General features: G+C 63.6%; 1 protein-coding gene and 1 long non-coding RNA gene across 2 annotated transcripts; one reads left to right on the top strand and one right to left on the bottom strand.

The window, feature by feature from the left end:
* Positions 1 to 605: 605 nt before the first annotated feature.
* On the bottom strand, positions 606 to 16930 carry GYS1 (glycogen synthase 1). The gene is made up of 17 exons (XM_037888330.2): positions 16840 to 16930; positions 15468 to 15646; positions 14142 to 14323; positions 12782 to 12973; positions 12212 to 12397; positions 10560 to 10704; positions 10200 to 10317; positions 9323 to 9443; positions 8937 to 9043; positions 8597 to 8656; positions 8274 to 8352; positions 7786 to 7899; positions 7571 to 7697; positions 7037 to 7132; positions 5025 to 5188; positions 4307 to 4387; positions 606 to 2919 (listed from the first exon to the last, which is right to left on the bottom strand). Exons 2-17 carry the CDS (start codon positions 15583 to 15585, stop codon positions 2611 to 2613), a joined length of 2199 nt encoding a protein of 732 aa, XP_037744258.1. The 5' UTR covers positions 15586 to 15646; positions 16840 to 16930; the 3' UTR covers positions 606 to 2610.
* Positions 1780 to 3576, top strand: LOC122463598. The gene is made up of 2 exons (XR_006287108.1): positions 1780 to 1913; positions 3192 to 3576. It is a non-coding gene; the product is annotated as an uncharacterized LOC122463598 (long non-coding RNA).
* Positions 16931 to 17955: the final 1025 nt, after the last annotated feature.

Below are 17955 nucleotides of genomic sequence, written 5' to 3' on the forward strand. Positions count from 1 at the left end.
CCCCGGGGGGGGGTGCAGCTGCTGGCTCTGCCCCCTTGTACGGGGGTTGAATCCTGGGGCTCCCCCAACCCTATGAGCAGCATCCCGGCCGGGCCAGCGGGCAGCACCCCAAACTCAGCGCTGGAAGGGGGCACCCAGGTGCTTGGCTGGGAGGGACCGAGTGCCCCCTTGCAACAGGGGCTTGGCTCAGCTGCACCAGGGGCACCCCCCACAGTCTGACCCCCAGCAGGGAGATGCAAAAGGCTAGAATCCCACCCACCACCCCACCCCAGACAGGTCACATCTCCACCTGGGCGGGGGGTCCCCATACACCCAGTCCCGGTGCCCCACCCCAGAAGGGCCGCATCTCAGTGCGGGGCAAAGGGTCTTCGTATACTCAGCCCCCACACCCCAAACCACATGGGCCACATCCCAGTGCCTGCTGAGGGAGGGGTCCCCATCTAACCAGCCCCCGCCCCCTACCCCAGCAGGGTGGCGTCTCAGCACCAACCGAGGGATCCCCTTATACCCAGCTGCCGGCGCCGCACCCCAGTGCTGGGCGAGGGGTCCCGCATACCCCACCCCTCTGTGCCCTGCCCCAGACACAGCTGCATGACGGAGGGACGCGGAGTTTAGCGGACGTTTATTCCTAGGCCCGGCCCGGCTCCCTGGGGCCTGGGAGAGACAAAAATGAAACCAAGCGACGACATTTGCAACAGCCATAAATAAAATACACGCGCCCGGGGGTGGGTGGAAGCCCTCACCCCACAGAGGCCCCCGTGGGTGCAGCACCCGGCCTGGGCACAGAGCGGGGGGCCCAGGGGATGGCAGCCCAAACGGTTTTGAGGCATGATTTTCCTTGTGTTGGGGTTGCTGGGAAACTGGCAGGCAAGGGGAGCCCTGTGTAGACCCCCTCCCCCAGAGGTGGTTGCACATCAGCAGCAGGTCCAGCTGTGTGACCCCGCCCCACCGCTCCCCAGCAGATGGCGCCAGGCGGGAGCAGCGTTCTAGATCTCCAGCAGCTGGGTTCTCAACTGGTCTGTTATTGGAGGTCAGGGAGGGGGTGGGGACACACATGAGCAGACTGCACCCGCATGCAGCATCCTGGAGCCTTCCTGCAGCCCCGTCATTGGCCCAGAGCACGCGATGTTCTAGAGCAGCCCCCTCAGCAGGAGCATGGGGTGATCTAGAACCCAGCAACCGAATCCCGAACCTCCGAGAACGATCAAAACCCTGCAAGACGTTCCAGTCCAGTCCAGCCCAGCCCAGCCACGCTGGTGTCTAGCGACTTCCAGCAACCTAGAACATGTGCCAGGCAGCTTGGGCCTCCAGCACATGCCCTGACACTGCTAGAACAGTCTAGAACCCAGTCCCCGACAGCCTCTTTCCATCCTACACACAATGCTCTAGAATGATCTAGACCACCTCTTTCCTCAGCTATGCTCGCCAGACCACAGGACTGCTGCAGAACACTTCGAGAAGGCCGGGACCCCCAGCACACGCTGTTCTAGAATGATCTAGGTGGAGCTCATTCCAGAAGTCAGGAACCGACCCATCTCCTTTCGTTCACAGCACCCGCCCGTGCTTCCCCCTTCCCAGAGACGCCATTCAAGACGTCCCCTCCAGAACACCCAACACCATTCATCGTCTCGTGACCATGCAATGTTCTGGACTGATCTAGACCATGACAATGTGGACTTCTACATATGGCCCCAACTCCTTCATTGCACTGAGTTCTAGAGGGATCCAGAACGGTTCAGACGTCACCACACTCGGTAGCAGGGTCACATTCTAGACTGCCCCGCCTTCTAAACTGTTCCAGAACCCCATCTGTCACATCACTCCCGAACAATCCAATGAAAATCTTACAGCAGGCCCCATTCTAGACTGCTCCAGAACCCCCAACATCACCCGATGCTGCACTCCAGAATCATGTACGGGTACCCTACATGCCTGAGGGGCATGCCGCATACTAGATGTCACAGCCCCCGTTTTAATACACAGAACTCTAGAACAATCTAGATCTCCCAAACATGAAAACCCAGGGCTGCTCTGCATCCTGGAGTGAGAATCATTCTAGAATGATCCAGACCAATCCAACACCGTAGAGCCAGGCCCTGTTCCTGACCAGGCTTCTCCCTAGACAGCAGCTAACTTCGCTCCTAGCCCAAACCATTCAAGAGCCCCCATCTCCCCCTCCGAACGTTGGCAGCTGCAAACACTAGTAAGATCCACAGTGCTGCAGACAACACGGAGGTCGTTCTAGACAGTTTGGAGGGGCAGGCCAGAGCCTGTAGCCCACAGGGTCCTGGAGCACCTTGGAGAGTGTACTCTAGAACACCCATGCCATTGGTCTAGAACACAAACACCCCATCACTTTGGGGGTCCTGAGGGACAGCCAGAAGCAGAGGATAGGGGGCAGGAGGGAGATGTTCATCTCTCGCAGGGGAGGGTGCCGCCCCTGGTTTTGAATGATCTAGAACCTAGCACCGGCGATCTAGAACCCAGCAAAAGGGGAGGGTGGGTTCTAGAGGGAGAGCCAGAAGCAGAGGACGGGGACTGCGGGGGTTGCTTATAACCATTGTGCCTGGGGGGGGCACCCCCTAGTTCTAGACCAGTCTAGACGCCCCCCTAGTTCCTCTCCTCGTTGATGGAGTTGGTGGGGCTGCTGAGGTCGCTGGGGCTGGAGGGCATGGTGGGGGTGGAGGCATTGGAGGAGGTGCTGGCCTCACTGCAGCCCTTCTTGGGCGGCTTGCGCCAGTCGGGGATGGGGCCCGTCATGGCCGGGGGCTTGATGTTGCGCCGATCCTTCTCCGCTTCCTCCTCCTCGTCGTAGCGCTCGTCGTCTTCCTCCGTCTCGCTGTGGTGGGGGCTGGAGTGACGGGAGATGGAGGGCGAAGGGGGCACGGAGGCCGGGCGGGGGTAGCGGAATCCCTGGGCCTGCGCGGACAGAGAGAGAGAGAGACGTGCGTGGTAATGCCGGTGCCCAGACACAGCTGCACAGGGTGGGGGCTGGTTGTACGGAGACCCCTCGCCCAGCCCCTCGGGGGCGGCGGGGGGGGGCGCGGATGGTACACTCCAGATGCTTTATAAAAATACGTTTGTAAGTGTGAATATGCTGTAACTGGAATATGCTTCATGCAAAAGGTCTCTTGAAAGGCGTCATTACAAAGCTTGTGATCTACTGAGCGTGGTCATCTGTTTGTTTGCAGGTATTATTTCCATGTCTGGCGTTAGGAGAATAAGACAAACGTGGATCCCTGATGTAGACATATTAAGTGGAAGGCATTAAGAGTGCTTCAGAATCAGTGACCTGTGAATGGCGCTGTTTACCTGCAAGCCTCCACTGCATACCTGCGGGCCAGTCGTGAGAAATCCCCTAGTTACCACCTGAGCTGGAACGAACAAGGATTGGGCCCAGACTAGGAAGGAGCCTAGTCTGTGAAAGAAGCTTATTGGAACAGCTCTGAGGGTGAGATTTACCTGTATTCAGTTTCTTAATGTCTTAGGCTTGCATGTTTTGTTTTATTTTGCTTGGTAACTTACTTTGTTCTGTTATTCCTTGAAACCACTTAGATCCTACCTTTTTACACTTAATCACTTTTGTTTATTAATTGTAAGTAATTAATACCTGGGGGAGCAAACTGCTGTGCATCTCTCTCTATCAGCGTTATAGGGGGCGGACAATTTAGGAGTTTACCCTGTATAAGCTTTATACAGAGTAAAACGGATTTATTTGGGGTTTGGATCCCATTGGGAGCTGGGTGTCTGGGTGCTGGAGACAGGACCACTTTCTAAGTGGTTTTCCGTTAAGTCTGCAGCTTTGGGGGCGTGGTCCAGACCCTAGCTCTGGGGTGCAGCAGACATAGCGTGTCTGGCTCAACAAGGCAGGGTTCTGACGTCCCAAGCTGGCAGGGAAAATGGGCTCAGAGGTAGTTTCAGCACATTGGAGACCCCCCTGGGACTGTCACCTGTGACCGAACCCGTCACAGGGGACACGCAGGGGCTGCGGATGCAGGGACCCCTCGGGGCGGGGGCACGCACAGGGGCTGGATACACAGGAAACCCTTGGGAGCAGGATGCAGGGACCCCTTGTGGGTGAGATGGGGAAAACACAAGAGCTGGGTACACAGGGATCCCTCATGGGTGGGGATGTGGGGGAATGCAGGGGCCAGGAACACAGGGACCCCTCACCCAGCACAGAAATGCAATACCCTCTGGGGTGGGGCAGGGGCTGGGTATGCAGGGCTCCTTGGAGGGGGGCTGAGTATATGGGGCCCGAGTATATGGGGCCCCTCGGGGTGGGGGTGCAGGGTCTCGCACTCACCGCTGTCTCCTCCGGGGGCTCATAGGTGAAGTTGTCTGGAAAGGCCTTGGCGAGTGCCATGTGTCGGGCGGACATGTAATACTGGTGGGGGGCAGAAACAAGGGGGTTATGGAGGACTGGGCCAGGACCTCCCCCTGCCCTGCCCCCTTCCGCCCTCCCCACAGCTCCCCTCTGCCCCCCTCCCCCCCATATGTCAGTATCTGACAGCAGCAGGTTCTTCCCAGCAGGTGAGTTCCCATGGAGGCCATTCTCCCCTCCTGCCCCCCCCGCCAGCTCTTCCCCGACATGGCCTGGCCCAGGGATTTCCCACCCCCAGTACCCCCTGCCTCAGCGCAGGGGGCTGCACTGGGGGACGTCACCAGGTCCTGTCCCATTACTGAGTCTGGGCCCCCCCAAACACTGCCCCATAGCCCCCAGGCCCATGTCACCTTGTCTCTGTGGTCCCCCCACTTCCGTACCCCCTCCAACTCCACCCCCGCTCCCCCAGCCTTGCCCCCACTTCCATACCCCCACCACCACCTCACTCCGTCTCACCCTGCCCTGCTCCCAGCCCCACCCCCCACTCTCCTGGCTTCCCCACTTCCATACTCCCGCCAGCGCCCCCCACTCCACCCCCACTCCCCCAGCTTCCCCACTTCCGTACCCGCAACCAGCGCTACCCCCATCCACCCAGCTTCCCCACTTCCATCCCCCACCCAGGTCCCCCGCCCCCACTCACCCGGCCCAGGTACTTCCAGTCCAGCAGGTCAGAGAGGCGCTCAGTCCGGTTGCGCTGGATGATGCGCTGGCGCCGGCTCTGCTGGCAGAAGCTGTACAGGAAGGACGTCAGCTGGGTGCATGAGTCATCCAGCGCCCGAAACCGCCGGTCCAGGATGTAGATCCCTGGTGGGGGGAGTGGGAAGAAGAGGGGAGGGAGTGAGAACCCAGGAGTCCTGGCTCCCAGCTCCCCTGCTCTAACTCACTAGACCCCACTGGCACTGGGAACAATCCCAAGGATGTTCTATTAGAGACCTGAAAAGCCGCAATCACCAAGGTAGGTTAAAAAACCACCTAGGCTTATGGGGGAATTGAAGGCAACTATACAAAATAAAGACAATATATAACAAGTGGAATCAAGGGGAAGGTGACAAAGCATTTAAATTAGGGATTGTAGAAAATCGATAAGGGAAGCTAAAGGACAAGGCAAGCTCTATGACCAGCAGACTTAAGGACAATAAGAAGGGTTGGTTTGGTTTTTAGTGTATTAGGAACAAAATAAATCCTAACAATGGAATGGGTCCATTACTAGATGAAAATGATAGAATTGTGAATAACAATGCAGAAAAAGCAGAAGTGTTCAGTAAATATTTATGTTCTGTATTTGGGAAAAAGCCAGATCACATAGTCAGATCATATGACGATGAAACACTTTCCATTGCAGCAGGCTCTCTGGAGGAGGTTAAACAGCAGCAACTAAATCTAGACATTTTAAAATCAGCATGTCCCAAAAACTTGCATCCAAGGGTTTTAAAAGAGCTGGCCAAGGAGCTCGCTGGACCGTTGATTTTCAATAAATCTTGAAACCCTGGGGAAGTTCCAAAAAAAAATTGGAAGAAAGCTAATCTGTGACCTGGGTAATTATAGGCCTGTCAGTTGGACATCGATCCCAGGCAAGATGATGAAATGGCTGATGTGGGACTTAAAGAACTGAAGGGGGACAATGTAATTAAATCCAATCAATAAGGGACTATGGAAAATAGATCCCATCCAACTAACGTCACACGTTTTCTGGTGAAATTAGAAATTTGAATGACACAGGTAATGGCGCTGATGTGATCTATTCAGGCTTCTGTGTGGTGCTACACGACATTAAGATCAAAACACCAGAAGATAGAACACAGCCCACGTTAAATGGATTAAAAACTGGCCAGCCGATAGGTCTCGCAAGGGGATTGTAAGTGGGGCACCGCCATCGAGCGGGCGGGTTTCTAGGGCCCCCCCCGCTACTGAATGTTCTTAATCAGTGACCTGAGGGAAATCATCAAATCCTCACTGACAAAGTTTGCAGACGACCCACACACTGGGGGCGTGGGAACCAATGCAGAGGAGGGGTCAGTGATGCAGGGTGACCAGCTCGCTGGGTAAGCCAGGCCCAAGGAAACACGCTGCTCGTTAATACAGCTAGGGGCACAAGGCTCCGTCTAGGACCAGAGAACGCAGGCCGCACGTACAGGCTGGGGGGGCCTCTCTCCTGGGGAGCAGCATGGTGGGCGATCAGCGGCACCCCATGGGCCCTGGGCTGTGCGAACGGGGAGATGGCGAGCCCGAGCAGAGAGGGTCTCTCGCCTCTGGAGCTGGCCCTGGGGCGGCTGGGATCCTGCACCCGGCTCTGGGGCTCCCATCTCAAGGAGGACGATGGTAAATTGCAGAGGGGCAGGAGAAGGATGCAAGGGCCGGAAAGTGAGTGAGAGACCCCCAGGAGCGCCGGCGTTTAGCTGAGCAGAGAAGGGTCGGGGAGAGGAGACTCGATCCCCGTCTGTCGGGGAAATGGAGATTGGATCCCGGGTGTGTCGGTCTAGCGGAGACAGGGCTCCCGTGATCCCGGGGCCGGGCGCGGATGCTGGTTGGATTTAGCCGGGACACGAGGTGTCCGTTTTACCCAGGCAGGGGGACTGGCCAGGGAACAATTCCCAGGGGGACTGGCCAGGGAACAATTCCCCGGGGTCGTGGGGTAGGGGACCCGGGACTCACCGTAGGCAGACGGGTCGGCGATATGCTCTTCCATGAAGCAACCGAACCCGGAGAGGTTGGTAGAGATGCTGGGAATCCCCATGACAGTGCATTCAGCTGGTGGGGGGGGGGGGGGGGGGGGGGGGAGGGAGAGGGAGGGTGAGACCAGGGGGCGAGGCGGGGGAACAGCTGGGTGCATATACCCCCTTCCCCTGCCCTCGTACCCCCTCCTGACCAACTGACGTCCCAAACCACAGAGCGTAATGGCCCATGGATACCCACCAGCTGGGGCGTGGGGGCTGGGTATATAGGGCCCCCTCACCCGGTGCTGGGACACAGCCCCTCTGGTGTGGGACTGGTTATACAGGGACCCCTCATCCAGAGCTGGGGACAGAACCCAGGAGTCCTGGCTCCCAGCCCCCCCGCTCTAACCACTAGACCCCACTCCCCTCCCAGAGCCGGGGACAGAACCCAGGAGTCCTGGCTCCCAGCCCTCCCCACTCCTCTCCCTGCCGCAAGGGGGAACCCCAAGCGCTGGGTGCCCCAGTTCCTTGCCTGGCGTATAGCCCCACGGCTCGTAGTAGGAGGGGAAGACCCCTAGGTGGCAGCCCCGGACGAACTCTTCGTAGTCCACGGGCAGCAGGGGGCTGGTGGAAGACAGGAACTCGGGGTGGAAGATGACCTGGGGGCGGAGAGGGGGAGGGTTACTCCCGGCAGGAGATCACCCCACCCCCCTTGTCCCTGCCCCGCGGGGCCGCCCCCCGGCTCACCTTGACGCGGTCAGCGCCGCTGTTGAACAGCCCGAGGCGCCGGATGGTGTTGAGGACGGGGTCCGTAGAGTCGTCCAGCATGTTGTGGGTGCAGACGGGGGGGAAGGAGTGACGCTAGGACGGACGGACGCCTGTCAGCCCGGGGAGGCTTCGCCGTCGCAGGACTGGACCCAGGCGTCCGGGCTCCAGCCCCCACCGCTCGATCCCATGAGACCCCACTCCTCTCCCAGAGCCAGGATTGGACCCAGGTTTCCAGCCCCTCCCTTCCCCCTGCCCTCACCACTGAACCCCACTCCCTTCCCAGAGCTGGGGAGAGAACCCAGGAGTCCTGGCTCCCCTTTGTCCCCCCTCCGGCCCCACCACTAGACCCTACTCCCTTCCCAGAGCTGGGGATAGAACCCAGGAGTCCTGGCTTCCAGCCTCCCCTACTCTAACCACTAGACCCCCCCCTCTCCCCGCCCCAGGAGAGAACCCAGGTGTCCGGGTACCTGGGTGGCGAATATCGCTCTCTTCATCATGGTGAAATCCTCCTTGTCCAGCATCTTGTTCATGTCGGGGAGGTTCCCACTGAGGGGGTGGGGGGGAAGTGGGGTGTTAGTGGGGGGGGCAGAGCCCAGAACTAGATGCCCCCCAACACCTGTTCCCAGCTCCCCGCCCCACAAGGGGCCCCTCACAGCCCAGAGCCCCCTGCCCCATATATCCCACCTACCTCCCTGCACATCCCTCTGCCCCCCGGCTACAGCCCCCCCTGCACCTTACTGTGCTGCCCCCTGGGCCACTGAACTCAGGGGAGTCGGGGGGAGGGACTTACACCAGCAGTGACTCGTACAACTTCTTCCCGAACTTCTCCTTCACGGCATTGGCCGTGTCCCTGCAGAGAGAGAGAGAGAGAGAGAGACACTGGGAACCCGGACGCCTGGGTTCTCTCCCCGGCCCTAGGACAGGAGTGGGGTCTAGTGGTTAGAGTGGGGGGACTTGGAGCCCGGACACCTGGGTTCTCTCCCCGGCTCTGGGTGGGGGATGGGGTCTGGCGGTTAGGGCGGGGGGGAGCCCGGATGCCTGGGTTCTCTCCCCGGCTCTGGATGGGGGATGGGGTCTGGCGGTTAGGGCGGGAGGAGCCCGGACGCCTGGGTCCATGGGGAGGGGCTCACCAGAGCTGCTTGCGCACGGCCTGCCCCTTGAGGGTCTCCACGTTGAAGTTGTTGGTGCGAGCCGGCATGATGAAGAAGGTCACCACAGTCACCTGGCTGCCGTTCACCTGGAGGGGGGGGGCAGAGGGGGTGAGTGGGGGGCCCGGGGCCAGTCCTCAGCAGGGACGGGGGCTCTTGGAATGGCCCATCCCCCATCCCAGAGACTCCTCCTCACTGCTCCCCCTCTGCTGCCAGGGGTTTGTCCGACCCCTGCTGACCGGCCCCCACCTTAGATGGCAGGCAACGGGGGGGCCCTCACCCGAACCCCCAGAGCGCGGGGAGACGGGACAAGGGACCCCATAGCACGGGGGTCTCCTCCCCCCAAGCGGGCAGGGAACCCCCGTTACCCGGAGCAGGTAGTTGAGCCGGGCCAGCGCCTCCAGGAAGATGTCGGCCCCCTTGTTGGAGAATTCGTAGCGCCCGGCGATGAAGAAGAACAGGGTCTTATCCAGGTTAAAGTCCAGGTGCCTGGGGCAGAGAAACCCCTGAATGTCCAGCCCCCACGCCCCACCCCAGAGCCAGCCGCATCCCAGCGCCGGGCGAGGGGTCCCCGTGTACCCAGCCCCCGTGCCCCACCCCAGAGCCAGCCGCCTCCCAGCGCCGGGCGAGGGGTCCCTGTGTACTCAGCCCCCGTGCCCCACCCCACAGCCAGCCGCCTCCCAGGGCCGGGTGAGGGGTCCCCATGTACCCAGCCCCCGCGCCCCACCCCAGAGCCAGCCGCATCCCCACCCAGGAGGGGTCCAACTGTCATACTGCACCTAGCACTGGGGTGAAAGTGTGGGGGTGGGAATCTGACCTCACATGTCCCCTTAGTCCTCTAGAGCACCTCAAGGGGGTAGTAAAGAGACAGCAGGTGCAGTATTACCAGCAGCCAGAAGGGGGCGCTGAGGGGAATTCCAGCAGGAGAGGTGCAGGGTCCAGTGAGTTGGAGCGGGGGGGCTGGGAGCCAGGACCCCTGGGCTCTATCCCCAGCTCTGGGAGGGGTGTGGTGTCCAGTGCGTATGGGGAGGGTTGGGAGGGGCTGGGAGCCAGGACTCCTGGGTCCTATCCCTGGCTCTGGGAGGGGAGCGGGGTCTAGTGGGTTACAGCGGGGGGCAGGTGTGAGCCAGGACTCCTGGGTTCTCCCAGGGTGGCATTGGGGATACCGTTCCGAGGTTGTGCCTGCGGGACCGAGCAGGTTGGGGCGCCCCAGAAGCCCGGGAAGTTGAGGTGTCAGGGACTCACCCATAGAAATGCCCCCGGACGAACTCCTGGATGCGGGCCTTGCTCTGGGCGTGGAGGTTCTGGAACTCGTGCATGGCGGAGAACTTCTTGACATTCAGGCCGTTGGGGGTCACCAGATCTGAGGGGGCGGGGGGGGGGGGCAAGAAAAGGGGGCCACCGGCGAGGAGACACGGGGCAGCCATTAGTGGGAAATAACCGGGCCTGGGATCGCCCGTTCTTCCCCACCCTGTTCTATGTGGCTGCTCCACAACCCCCGCGCTCCCCTCCAGAGGGGCCGGATCCCAGAACCAGAGGAGGGGTCCCTGCAAACCCAGCCCCCGCGTCCCGCCCCCGAGGGGCCCCTCGCCCCCAGACCCTCACCAGGTTTTCTCTTGAGCAGGTGCTCGGCCTCCACGGCCGTGATCTGGGACACGGTGGTGAAGACGTGGGTGCAGTGCACGGCGGCCCGCTCCATGCAATAACGGTGGTAAATCTGCCGGTCCCCGGCCTCCTTGTCCACATTAAACTGGGGCAGGGGGGTGAGAAAGGGCAAAGTTGTAATGCCCCAGAGTAGGGTAGAACCCAGGGAGGGGAAGCAAGGGAAAGCCAGGACACCTGGGTTCTCTCCCCAGCTCCGGGAGGGGAAAGGGGTGTAGCAGTTAGGGCAGGGGGGGCTGGGAGCCAGGATGCCTGGGTTCTCTCCCCGGCTCCGGGAGGGGAATGGGGTGTAGCAGTTAGGGCAGGGGGGGCTGGGAGCCAGGATGCCTGGGTTCTCTCCCCGACTCCGGGAGGGGAATGGGGTGTAGCAGTTAGGGCAGGGGGGGCTGGGAGCCAGGACGCCTGGGTTCTCTCCCCGGCTCCGGGAGGGGAATGGGGTGTAGCAGTTAGGGCAGGGGGGGCTGGGAGCCAGGACGCCTGGGTTCTCTCCCTGGCTCCGGGAGGGGAATAGGGTGTAGCAGTTAGGGCAGGAGGGGGCCGGGAGCCAGGACGCCTGGGTTCTCTCCCCAGCTCTGGGAGGGGAATGGGGTGTAGCAGTTAGGGCAGGAGGGGTCCGGGAGCCAGGATGCCTGGGTTCTCTCCCCGACTCCGGGAGGGGAATGGGGTGTAGCAGTTAGGGCAGGGGGGGCTGGGAGCCAGGAAGCCTTGGTTCTCTCCCCAGCTCCGGGAGGGGAATGGGGTGTAGCAGTTAGGGCAGGAGGGGGCCGGGAGCCAGGACGCCTGGGTTCTCTCCCCGGCTCCAGGAGGGGAATGGGGTGTAGCAGTTAGGGCAAGGGGGGCTGGGAGCCAGGACGCCTGGGTTCTCTCCCCGGCTCCGGGAGGGGAATGGGGTGTAGCAGTTAGGGCAGGGGGGGCTGGGAGCCAGGACGCCTGGGTTCTCTCCCCGGCTCCGGGAGGGGACTGGGGTGTAGCAGTTAGGGCAGGGGGGGCTGGGAGCCAGGACGCCTGGGTTCTCTCCCCGGCTCCGGGAGGGGAATAGGGTGTAGCAGTTAGGGCAGGAGGGGGCCGGGAGCCAGGACGCCTGGGTTCTCTCCCCGGCTCCGGGAGGGGAATAGGGTGTAGCAGTTAGGGCAGGAGGGGGCCAGGAGCCAGGATGCCTGGGTTCTCTCCCCGGCTCCGGGAGGGGAATAGGGTGTAGCAGTTAGGGCAGGGGGGGCTGGGAGCCAAGATGCCTGGGTTCTCTCCCCGGCTCCGGGAGGGGAATGGGGTGTAGCAGTTAGGGCAGGAGGGGGCCGGGAGCCAGGACGCCTGGGTTCTCTCCCCAGCTCCGGGAGGGGAATGGGGTGTAGCAGTTAGGGCAGGAGGGGGCCGGGAGCCAGGATGCCTGGGTTCTCTCCCCAGCTCCGGGAGGGGAATGGGGTGTAGCAGTTAGGGCAGGGGGGGCTGGGAGCCAGGACGCCTGGGTTCTCTCCCCGGCTCCGGGAGGGGAATAGGGTGTAGCAGTTAGGGCAGGAGGGGGCCGGGAGCCAGGATGCCTGGGTTCTCTCCCCAGCTCCGGGAGGGGACCATGAACCCCGGGGCGCCCCCCGACTCACGGCGTGCAGGTTGTTGTAGAAGTCGACGCTGCCCGCGCACAGGTACCGCCCCAGCAGCGTGGCGTGTGTGGTGAAGATGGTGGCCACCGGCAGCTTGCGGGTACGACACAGGATGAGCCCGATGCCGGCCAGCCACTCGTGGAAATGGCCGATGACAAACGGCTTCTCCTCGCACTGAGCCACGAACTGGGGCAGAGAGAGCCTGGTCAGGACGCCTGGGTTCTCTCTCCGCGCCAGGAGGGGAGTGGGGTCTAGTGGTTAGAGCAGGGGGGGCTGGGAGCCAGGACGCCTGGGTTCGCTTCCTGGCTCTGGGAGGGGAGTGGGGTCTAGGGGTTAGAGCAGGGGTGGGGTTGGGAGCCAGGATGCCTGGGTTCTCTCCCTTGCTCTGGAAGGGGAGGGGGATCTGATGGGTCAGAGGGAGTTGGGAGCCAGGACGCCTGGGTTCTATTTGCAGCGTACCAGGAAATGGGGTGCTCAGGGGGCCAGCGACAGGCTGGCCTAGGGGGCGCTGTGGGCAGAGCTGGGGGCTCTCAGGCAGCATTAACCCACCCCCACCCTCCCCCCCCGCACCTCGCCAAGGAACCAGGCGGTGAGGAAGCCGAAGAGGACGGCGTCGTTGGCCTCCCGGTCGTACCAGGGCACCCCGATGGTGCAGCTGTCCCACAGCTCCGTCTTCCAGCGGTCCAGGCTCCAGGCCGTGGCCCCCACGTCCAGCAGCACCACATAGGGGCCCCCCTCGATGAGCCAGCGCCCAAAGTACACCTGGGGGGGGCAGGGGTGAGAGGAGAGAGGAGCCCCGGGGCTTCCACACAACACCCAGGGCCCACCCACTTGGACCCCCAAACCACACCCAGGGGCCTCTGACACCAAGCACCCAGCAGGACCCCGGCCCCCAAACCAACTGCCCCAGGGCCTCTCCCAATCACAGGCCCATGGACCAACCCCCGCAGAGCCCCCTGACACCCAGTGGGGACCCCCCCCCCAACTGTCACCCCGGGGGTAGGGGAGACCCACCCAAAAATGGGACTGGGGCCAGGTGGTGGTAGCCACTTCCCAACAGCCCCCCAACGTAGCCCTCCCCCCGCAGGGAGGGGACGTCAGGGCAGATATTTTGAGCACCAGAGAAAAACATCACGCGTGTGGGGGGGTGACCTTTCCTGCGGGGGTAACCTGAGCCTGGCTACTAAAGATAGCCTCCCTCGGGGGACCGGGCCAAGCCGTGGGCGGGGGGGGGGGGGGGCCCGCTGGGTATCCCAGAGGTGGCTGCTGGGCGGGGCGAATGAGACACCCCCAAAACATCAGGGATGGGGGTGACGGTCCTAATAGGAGACCTAAAAGGCTAGGAGCCAGGACTCCTGGGTTCTCTCCCTGGCTCTGGGAGGGGAGTGAGGTCTAGTGGTTAGAGTAGGGGGGGCTGGGAGCCAGGACTCCTGGGTTCTCTCCCTGGCTCTGGGAGGGGAATGGGGTCTAGTGGTTAGAGCAGGGGGGTGCTGGGAGCCAGGACTCCTGGGTTCTCTCCCTGGCTCTGGGACAGGAGTGGGGTCTAGTGGTTAGAGCAGCGGGGTGCTGGGAGCCAGGACTCCTGGGTTCTCTCCCTGGCTCTGGGAGGGGTCTAGTGGTTAGAGCAGGGGGACTGGGAGCCAGGACTCCTGGGTTCTCTGCCTGGCTCTCGGAGACGGGTGGAGGAATTGTTCTTGTCAGGAAGAGGGGACCCCAACATAGAGGTTGAGGAAGTGGGTGGGGCCCCCCTTGGACCCTGGGGAGCAGCAGGGTCACATCAGGCCCCGCCCCCGCTGCAGATCACAAGGAGGCCCCCGAACACCCCCTGGCTGTCATTTTGCCACGTACGGCGCCCTGAGTGGGGTGGGGGGGGGCTCTCCCCTCGCAGTGGCTGGCCCGCAGCCCCCTGCCCCCCCGGCCGGGCTCTCACCTTGCAGCCCTTGGCGTTCATGGTGTCGATGGTGCGCCGCACGGCCGGGTGGGGCGGGTCGATCAGCTCCACCTGGGTACGCACGTTCTGCTCCAGGTAGGGCCCCAGCAGGAAGTAATTCTCCCCCCACTCGTCCGACGTGATCTTGGCCTTGGTCTGCAGCACCGTGTAAATACCCCCGACTGCGGGGGGGGGGGGGGTTAGAGACACAGCCCCCCAGGCACCCACCCCCACACCTGCGGGTGGGGGGATGATACACACCCCGACCCCCAGCAGCAGGGCCCCCCCATTGACTCCCTTACGCCGTACGCCCCCAAGCAGGGCTCTCAACCCCCCAGATCCCCAAAGCAGGCGACCGCTCCCACCTCCCCAACTCTAGCACACCCCCTCCGTGGTCCAGGTCGTCTCCCCCCCTCAAGCCTGGCCCAGGTGCGCCCAGCCCGCACCCAGAGCCCCCTGCCAGGGGCTGCCCCACGGCGCAGTTACCCAGCCCCAGCTCAGACCGGCCCCTTCTCTGCACCAGCATCTCCATCCACCGGCTTGGGTCCCAGGTACCCCTGCAAGTATACGGGGACCCCTCGCCCAGCGCCGGGATGCGGCCCCTCTGGGGTGGGGCATGAGCTGGTTGTGGGGGACCCTGGGGTGGGGCCGTTTAACTCCTCTGGGGTGGGGCCGCTTAACAGCCATAGAACAGTTTAGGACAGGAAGTGAAGCAAGCAGCAGGGAGCTTCAACCCGGAGGGCTCAAAGCCAGGACAGGACACCCCAAAGATACCGCCCCCCACCAGCCCAGCGCCCCCCACCACGTCGCTGGGGCCAACGCTGCCTGCCAGGGAAGCGCGCCCCCTGCTGGGCCCCTGCCCAGCACCCCCTGGCCATCAGTGCCGATGCCCCAGTGCCGACAGGGACACTGGGGTCGGTCCGTCTCTGCCCCGTGCCCCCAGTGGGGCCCCATGGGCATCCCGGCCCCAGCGCAGAGCCAGGGCAATGGGCCCATTAGATGTAACGAGGGAGATGGGAACGTGGCTTGGCCGAAGGGGCAGCAGGGCTGGGGTGGGGGGGGGGACTTCCTCCCACTGGGCCTGCTCCAGTGGGGGGCACAGAGCCAGGCCCCCATAAGCCCCTGCTCTTCCCCTCGGCTTAATGCTCCTGCTCCTCACCCCATAGAGGGATGCCTGGGACACCTACACCACAGGGCGCTGGCCTGTGCCCCACAGCGAGCCGTGGCCTGGCAGCTCACAACCGCCAATGCAACCATCAGGGCTCCCAGCCACTGGCCCCCACCCCCCTCCCGGAGCCCGGGAGAGAACCCAGGCATCCGGCTCACCTTTGTTGGCCACCTCCCAGGCCACCTCGAAGAGGACGGCGTTCTCCAGGTCGATCTCATCCTCCCAGTCCTCCAGCCCCGTCAGGGAGGTGACGGAGACGCTGCGGGCCAGGGGCATGGCGGCTGAGGCTGGGGGGCAGCGCGTCGCCAACCGGGGCGGGGGGGGTCTGTGTGGCGGGCTGGGGAGACAGACCGAGCCAATAAGCCCTGCTCGCCCCCCGCCCCAGGGCAGGCCCATGTGGGGGTCAGAGCCCTGGGATACCCCCCCGCAGCTCCACCTCCCAGACCCACAGGAAGCGGGGGAGTGAGAGCCTTGGCTAGTGGGGAGCTGGGGTGGGGGAGTGCTGGGGAAAGGAGGAAGAGGGAGCTAGAGGATGCAGGGGGCACACGGGGGAAGGGGTTGGGGGACATGGGGGGCTGGGGGAAGGGGAGGGAGATATGGGGGGCCAGGGGATATGGGGAGCTGGGGGGACTTGGGGGGGCAGGAGAAGGGGAGGGAGATATGGGGGGTTGGGAGAAGGGGAGAGAGATATGGGGGGCCAGGGGATCTGGGGGGCCAGGAGAAGGGAAGGGGGACATGGGGGGTTGGGGGAAGGGGAGGGGAACATGGGGGGCCAGGGAGGGAGACATGGGGAGCTGGGGGGACATGGGGGCCAGGAGAAGGGGAGGGAGATATGCGGGGACGGGGGGGGGGACATGGGCTGCCAGGGAGGGAGATATGGGGAGCTGGGGGGACACGGGGGGCCAGGAGAAGGGGAGGGAGCCATGGGGGGCCAGGGAGGGAGATATGGGGGGCTGGGGGGACATGGGGGGGACATGGGGGGCCAGGAGAAGGGGAGGGAGCCATGGAGGGCCAGGGAGGGAGATATGTGGGGCTGGGGGACATGGGGGTCCAGGAGAAGGGGAGGGAGACATGGGGGGCCAGGGAGGGAGATCTGGGGGGACATGGGGGACCAGGAGAAGGGGGGGAGCCATGGGGGGCCAGGGAGGGAGATATGTGGGGCTGGGGGACATGGGGGGCCAGGAGAAGGGGAGGGAGATATGTGGGGCTGGGGGACATGGGGGGCCAGGGAGGGAGATCTGGGGGGACATGGGGGACCAGGAGAAGGGGAGGGGGACATGGGGGGCCAGGGAGGGAGATATGTGGGGCTGGGGCACATGGGGGGCCAGGGAGGGAGATCTGGGGGGACATGGGGGACCAGGAGAAGGGGAGGGGGACATGGGGGGCCAGGGAGGGAGATATGTGGGGCTGGGGCACATGGGGGGCCAGGGAGGGAGATCTGGGGGGACATGGGGGACCAGGAGAAGGGGAGGGGGACATGGGGGGCCGGATGCTGGGGGGCTCGCTCACTCTCTCCCCCCCCGCACTCACCTCCCCGCAGCGCCTCCAGCCGGCCCCTCCGCAGCGCTCGTCTCAGAGTGCCCCGCCCTCCCCCGGTGCTGCCCCGGAGCCCCGCCCACACAGGGTGTGGCCCGCGCGGCGCCCCGCCCCACTGCGCTCCCGCGACTCTGAGTGGAGCGCTCAGAAGACCCCGGGCTCTGATTGGCTGACGTAGCCGGTGACCGGCAAGGGAGGGACACGTGGGGGCGGGGTGTGTACGTGCTCCAAGGTCTTAAAGGGGAAGTGTCACCAATTCCAGGAAAGGGGGGAGGGGAGCAGGGCAGGAAGAGGTGGCGGGGCGGGGGAGAGGGACACGGGGGAGGGGCTGGATGAGGAGGGGCGGGGTCACAGAATCATGGAAGATCAGGGTGGGAAGGGACCTCAGGAGGTGTCTAGTCCAACCCCTGCTCAGAGCAGGACCCACCCCAGTTAAATCCTCCCAGCCAGGGCTGTGTCAAGCCTGACCTTAAAAACTTCTAGGGAAGGAGATTCCCCCACCTCCCTAGGGAACCCATTCCAGTGCTTCACCCCCCTCCCAGTGAAAAAGTTTTTCCTAATATCCAACCTAGACCTCCCCCACTGCAACTTGAGACCATTACTCCTTGTTCTGTCATCTGCTACCACTGAGAACGGTCTAGATCCATCCTCTCTGGAACCACCTGGTCCGGTCAGGGAGGAGGGGCAGGGGCAGGGGCAGAGAAGGGGGAGGTGTGAGGGGGAGGGGCGGGGTAAGGGAGGGGAGGGGGAGGTAGGCGGGGGAGGGGCGGGGTCAGAGGAGGGGGTAGGGGGCGAGGAAGGGGCACGGTCAGGGAGGGGTCGGGGGGAGAGGAGGAGGAGGAGGAGGGGCAGGGGCGGAGACGGGGGAGGGGCGGGGTCAGGGAGGGGTAGGTAGGCGGGGGAGGGGTGGGGTCAGGGGAGGGAGGAGGGGAGGAGGGGGTCAGAGGGGGGAGAGGCGGGGTCGGGGAGGGGGAGGTAGGAGGGGGTGGGAGAGCCGGGCCGGGAGGCTGGAGGACCGGGGACCATAGAGCGGCGGCCGGAGCGGCTCCCCCAGCTCGGCGCGTGGCGAGGAGCGACTTCCGGTTTCCGGTCAGCGCCGGGTGGCCCGTT

This window comes from Chelonia mydas, chromosome 23 (genome assembly GCF_015237465.2).
Source record: "Chelonia mydas isolate rCheMyd1 chromosome 23, rCheMyd1.pri.v2, whole genome shotgun sequence".
Taxonomy (NCBI): domain Eukaryota; kingdom Metazoa; phylum Chordata; order Testudines; family Cheloniidae; genus Chelonia; species Chelonia mydas.

What these genes read in the sequence shown, in the direction of transcription:
- GYS1 (XM_037888330.2), bottom strand. Translation starts at nt 15,585, where the DNA reads ATGCCCCTGGCCCGCAGCGTCTCCGTCACCTCCCTGACGGGGCTGGAG. An exon ending in TGAACGCCAAGGGCTGCAAG is followed by an intron (nt 12,974 to 14,141) that starts GTGAGAGCCCGG and finishes TGCCCCCCCCAG; the next exon opens with GTGTACTTTGGGCGCTGGCT. An exon ending in GGCTCAACTACCTGCTCCGG is followed by an intron (nt 9,044 to 9,322) that starts GTAACGGGGGTT and finishes CCCCCCCTCCAG; the next exon opens with GTGAACGGCAGCCAGGTGAC.